Raw genomic sequence first — 6,000 nt, 5'->3', positions numbered from 1 at the left:
AGCAATGACCAACCCTGGTCCTGGAGAGCTACTATCCTGTATGTGTATCCGTCTTCCAACACACCTGATTCAAATGATAAGCCTATCATCAAGCTCTGCAGAAGCCTGATAATGACCCATCAGGTGTGCTGGAAGAGGGAAACGTCTAAAACATACAGGATAGTAGCTCTCCAGGACCAGGGTTGGTCTCCCCTGTACTATGGTCTGGGGTGTCAATAGGGGGGGGGGCGGGGCGGGGCGGGGGCGGGTAAACATGACAAATTCATGGAGCCCAGCATTTGTGGGGGGCCCATAGAACAGAGGAGGTGGTCCAGGGGATACAGGCTGGAAGTTGTGAAAATGTCCTGTAAACTCCGCTGTACAAGAGCGACATAGAAGTTGGGAAGCTGACGTTCAAAATATGTACAAGAGCGACATAGAAGCTGGGAAGCTGACGTTCAAAATATGTACAAGAGCGACATAGAAGCTGGGAAGCTGACGTTCAAAATATGTACAAGAGCGACATAGAAGTTGGGAAGCTGACGCTCAAAATATGTACAAGAGCGACATAGAAGCTGGGAAGCTGACGTTCAAAATATGTTAAGTTTCAGTTTTGTTTTCACGCTAGCACAAGTGACAACACACGAACACGCCCCCTGCTCTGACAGATCAACAAGATACTTAATTTTATGAAAGGGCCCACGACATTTAGCTTTCATGGGGCCCACAACTGGTAGCAGCGCCCCTGACTAAGGTCTTGTAGCTAACAACTGTGTACTAGTTAGCATTAGCATCTTACCTTAGAACACACATAGTAGTTGCACAGTAGCTGTCAGTCAGGTCTTCTACACTGTTTATCCAACATCTCTCCAGTTGTGTTTTTGGTTTTGGGAAGCTGAAAAAATACATTATCCAAACATTCTGGATATCTTTAAATCAGATTTGCAAATCCTGTACACGCACTACTTAGGTATTTTGCTCTGGAGGTGAATGCTTGCCAGGCACTCCTCTCTTAGTTAATGTTTCTAACGTATAATTGATCAGTGGTGGTTCTAGGGCGGGACTTAGCAAAGGGTCAATTACAGCCAGGTGAGGGCACCATAGCAGGTGAACCTGATAATCCCAAACGACCTGTGGCCAAGCTCATAACCCAGAGGAAAAACACAATTATGGGGTAATCTGCGCCCATAACGTAGCACAAAATACACAGAAGCCACGTGAAAGTAAAATAATATACTTTATTATGACCATACGGGATCAATACAAAGCAACTTTCTGTTCAGTGATGCTTTCCATGTAGGTTTTCTCCAAAGGACAAAAAGGATAAGACAGAAAAATGTGCATGACTTCAACATAAGAGATGAAATTTTGATTAAAGTTCACATGAAAACCTGCAAAGAAATATGAACTGCAGAGTAAAAACATCCATCAAACCATGGATGTTAAAAACTACGCCTCACCATCACTAAATAAGAAATCATTTTGACATTTTTGTCTTAATACATCTCACATTGGTTCATAGAAAGAAAAAGCTCAACCTAAATATTATATAGATAGATTGAACGATTGATCGCGCTGAGAGGAACTTAAACAAATGGTTTGCATCGATAGAGCTTGGCTCCAGAAGCTATGGCTAATGTTAGGATTCTCACTGGATTCTGTGGGAAAATAAAGATTCAATTTCACATTTATTGATTAATTACTGTGAGTTTGACACTGAATTCAAAGAGTATACAGTTTCTAATAAAGTGAAATTTAGCCATACTGATTAATTCATCATTTATTGACTTTTTCCTGCTTCCAAATAATATTAAATTGCTTTTTTAAGAATCCACTATTGATCAAACTTGACTACACATTATATCTCACATTAACTACTTGTTTTACATTCTCTCTGACAACTTTAGTATTGGCATATTAGAAACGTACATTTTATATTAGATAAGATCTTTTCTTAAAGAGCACTTAAATACATATTTTATCCACAATATTTCATTTAGTTTTAGCCATATCAGATTTTTAGATGGATCAGTCTGAGCGGATCCTTTACATCCTTTGGAGAAAATCTTACAGTCATCTTTCTGTTGGAGTAACAGGGTGACAAACAAAATAAGCATAACATTACAAAATAGTGTCTTTACACATAAATATCAAATACAAAGGCAGATGAGAAGTAGCCTTTCACGTCAGTAAAGCTTTTGACCATGCAACGTTCAGTACTGTACCTTTAAAAAACACCAAAAAAAAAAAAAATCATGAACACAGCTTTAGTCCACCAGAGACAAAAAAACATCAAATATATACACAATTTAACAAAAATAACAATATCACTTTTTTCTGCAAGAGCACGATTTTATCATATAATTTTACAGCTAAACGTCTACCATTAGTTCAGCACATTAACATGTGTACAGGTAGCTTGAAGGGAGGAAAGCGACTATTGCTAACACTACGAGGTCATCGGAGGTACTTAAATACACCATTGAAATATAAGCTGTAAAAATTATATACTCCGAATACATTTATATAATTATATACATATACATATAGGTTAAATACTGATCATTCTGAATCCCTGGATTGCTGAAAACGTCCTTTGTCGATTTAGGCAGCTAACTAAGTCGTACTAACTGAAGCCCACCGCTAACAGCTTCAACTGCTCTGAAAATTGTGCTTCACATTTAGCTGTGTGTATTTCACGGTTCGGCCAAAAGCTGGGAGAAGCAGAAGCGTTGCTGTTTGACATGTTGAAAAATAAGCGTATTTCTTGCCGAGATTTTACACATTTTTCATCCGAATGCTTTACAAGGGAAGCAAGTACGCATATTTCTGAAAATGTCCAACAAATACGATGCCACATAAAAGACATTTTCTCTCTGAGCATAAGATCAAACACATCTTTACTGAGGACCCTCGTGTGAACACAGATAAGAGTGTTAAACTGATCTCTTATCTAATTCTGGCAGGTGTCTGTGCACAGATGGGCATCTAAACATCTCAATCAATGCACAGAGTAAATACATTGTTAAACCGTTTCTTCTGGGGCAGCTGATTCTCCCGTACTACAGCCACAATAGTAACTGCATGAGCTAAAATGAAAATCTACACTACTGCCTGCCTCATAAGTGCATTATTGTTGTACAACATTTAGTGTTTCATACCTCAATAGAAAAGCTCTCTGCTGCCTTACAGAGGAAAGCCACCCTAAAACAGAATCCTCTTCCTTGGATCTTAGTTTGTTTTGCAGAGTTAACAAGTTTGATATTTACATAATACATCATAATATAATACAGTTTTTACTTTTTACATTTGCTCAAATTACAGACCGGCGTTCTGATGAATCACTGTGTGGTTTAACACAACACTGGAACAAATTTCTTCTACTGGCAAAATCAATACAGGGTTTCCTCGACTCCTTTTCATATTTTCCATTTAGTTAATTATGCGATTACTCATTTCTTTTAGAGACCAATTTTCATATGAAATGCCTGCAGTTTTCCTCTACTGCTGACCAGGTCTTGATTTGTTCCATGTCCAAACACAGAATTGGAAACCTCATAAAAAAAATATTGGGATGTTAGCGTTGAAATGGTGTAATAAATGTATGTTTGTGCTTTTGTCAGTGAATGGACACTGCAAAAGTTCCGACAAACATGCACAAAACATGTGATAAAGTGTATGATAGAATACAAGAACTATATTAAGGGAATAATAGGATGAGGAGGTATTTTAATTTGGTGAATTATGAGAATAAAGTCTAAATGTTGACAGTATGAGAATCAAGACAAAAAGGTATTTCAACATCATTTATTTATGTTGTGCCTAATTTATTACTATTCATTCTGAATATTTTAATTTAATTCCAGAAAAAAATCTCCTAATTTCTTTTCTTTCTCTTAATAAGCTCCTAATACTCATTTTAAGTCACATCCTGATTCGTATCATCTGAAAATATAAAATCTGATTTAGAGAACAGTTTATGTAGGTAATTCGAGATCGCAGGAGGGGATGTTTCAGGGTGATTTTCCTCTTGACGTACCACCTTCACACAATTAAGGCACCTTTTAAACCCCTGAGGGGTCAATGGGTTCTTCTAATAAGAAGAGAAGCAACAATAACAACATGGAACACATAACCGGACCAAAACAAAACCGAACAAACATAAAGTAAGACAACTGACAAAATAAAAGGAAAATTAAAACATTTCGGAATGTCTATGGGTAAGGTACAAAAATGACACAAATGCCAGAAGTGCCCCGTTACATTTCTTCTCATCTCATTCTTTAGGTTTTCATAGCAGCACCACGCACCACGCAGCCATGGTGTCACATCACAGAATCTCCATGGAAACGCTGTGGCTATATCCTGAAGCACCTTGATTGATAAAGGAGGTCTCTCTGTCCTTAACGTCGCCGGGCTACGATGAATGAATATGACTGACGGAGGAGTCAATATCCGACATTGAGCTTGTTCTTGTTGAGTTCTCTCTCCAGGTTTCCTATCAGAGTGTCGATGCTCTCCTGCAGGTCCCTCAGGTTCACCCTGTTGCTCAGCACGGGGCTGATGTCCTGGATTTTCATGTAGGCCTGGTAGGTGTGCTCTTTGGGAAGCCGTGGCGGCAGGATGTGATGGCACAACCTGTCCTCTTCGTCCTCTAGCGGCGGTCCTTTACCCGAACCGTCACTCTCTCCTTGTGTCTCCTGCGTCTCCTCCTCCTGCTCGTCCTTCTCGTCCTCTTTCACCGCCTCCTGTTTCGGAGGCTGCTCTAGGTCGACAGGATCAGAGCTGGTGACGTTCTGCTCTTTATCCTCCTCTGCAGGTTTCTCTTGCTCTTCCTCGGGCACCTCTACGTCCTCAGAGGGCACGTCGTCATAGTCTGCCTCCTCTTTGTTGGGAGGCGGCAGCATTTCACACGGGAAGTAATTTTCCCCACAGCCGCTCCAGTCGCCGGCGTAGCGGTTGCTCGGGCTGTCCAGTCTCCCCGGTTTGGGACGTAGGACGCCGGCCATCTCTGCTTCGGTGAAGTTCAGAACCTGGGGTCGCTCTTTTCTCCGTCGTAGAGGGGGGGCCGAGAGGAGGTCGGACGAGGTCAGAGCCAAAGAGGCGGCGGGGGGCTGAGAAGAAGACTGACCATGTGGATCAACAACTGGAGGAGACAGGAAAAATACAAAATATAGAGTTAATGAGAGTTAAATAAACTGACCTAGAAGCTTTAAAGGGCTGGTTCACAACATTTCAAAATACTCTGTATATTTTCTTACTTATTTCTAGTGGCATCTGGGCAGATATTATTGGTTTTAGTAGTTTATGCTTTGAGATGTTGACAATTTGTGCTGTTACAGGTAAATTAAGCTCTGTATGACTGAGTATCAGCATGGCAGGTTATCAGATGTGATACTTTACACTTTCAGCCTGGTATCTTTCTATCTTCTATTTCTGTTTTCTTTATTCTTTGATGCAGCCGCTTCCTTCTGTCTGTATGAGTACAGACAGTAGGAAGCGGTTTCGAGTGTTGTGCCCCGCTCAGTATCGTAGTATCTGATTACACTGATATGTTTACTCTGTAGTAGCAGTGATTTATTCATAATCCATTTGGTTCCATATTATTTAATTGTATTTTCTTTATTTAATTTGAGAGTCAGTATAAATGCATGTCAAATAGATTCTCATTTTAACACAAAACTACAGTGGTTCTAAATGTTGGTTACTGGCTTCATTGATTATTAAAAACACTGGTTTACAATTTTGGGGAGATTATTTCCTTTAGTGACAAAACGTGTTAAATCTTAGATACTTTGATAAAATGGGTTAAAAAATAAATGTCAAATGTGAGGATCACTAATGTGTTGAACATGTATGATAAAGTGTTATTGTATATGTAAACAGGTTTATGTACATTTACACTATTTACTTATAAATCTCACCCTTGAAAGAACCTGAAAAGTGAATGTATTATATTGCAGACAGTGTTTTCAAGTAGATCTGGTGGCTCTAAGACAAACTTTCCTTTTTGGTAAAACC

At 39.4% G+C, this 6,000-nt stretch overlaps 1 protein-coding gene across 2 annotated transcripts in view; it reads right to left on the bottom strand.

Annotated features, from left to right (window-relative positions):
- Positions 1 to 1,197: 1,197 nt before the first annotated feature.
- syde2 (synapse defective 1, Rho GTPase, homolog 2 (C. elegans)) overlaps positions 1,198 to 6,000 on the bottom strand; it is an 89,297-nt gene continuing 84,494 nt past the window's right edge. For both annotated transcript variants that reach the window (XM_030131763.1, XM_030131764.1), the window contains exon 8: positions 1,198 to 5,125. In XM_030131763.1, the coding sequence (XP_029987623.1) occupies positions 4,428 to 5,125 (698 nt within the window). In that variant the 3' untranslated portion in view covers positions 1,198 to 4,427. The remainder of the gene's footprint in view (positions 5,126 to 6,000) is intronic.

Source organism: Sphaeramia orbicularis, chromosome 4, assembly GCF_902148855.1.
Source record: "Sphaeramia orbicularis chromosome 4, fSphaOr1.1, whole genome shotgun sequence".
Taxonomy (NCBI): Eukaryota; Metazoa; Chordata; class Actinopteri; order Kurtiformes; family Apogonidae; genus Sphaeramia; species Sphaeramia orbicularis.
The sequence above is the reverse complement of the archived record's forward strand: the minus strand, read 5'-3'. Positions and strand labels throughout refer to the sequence as shown.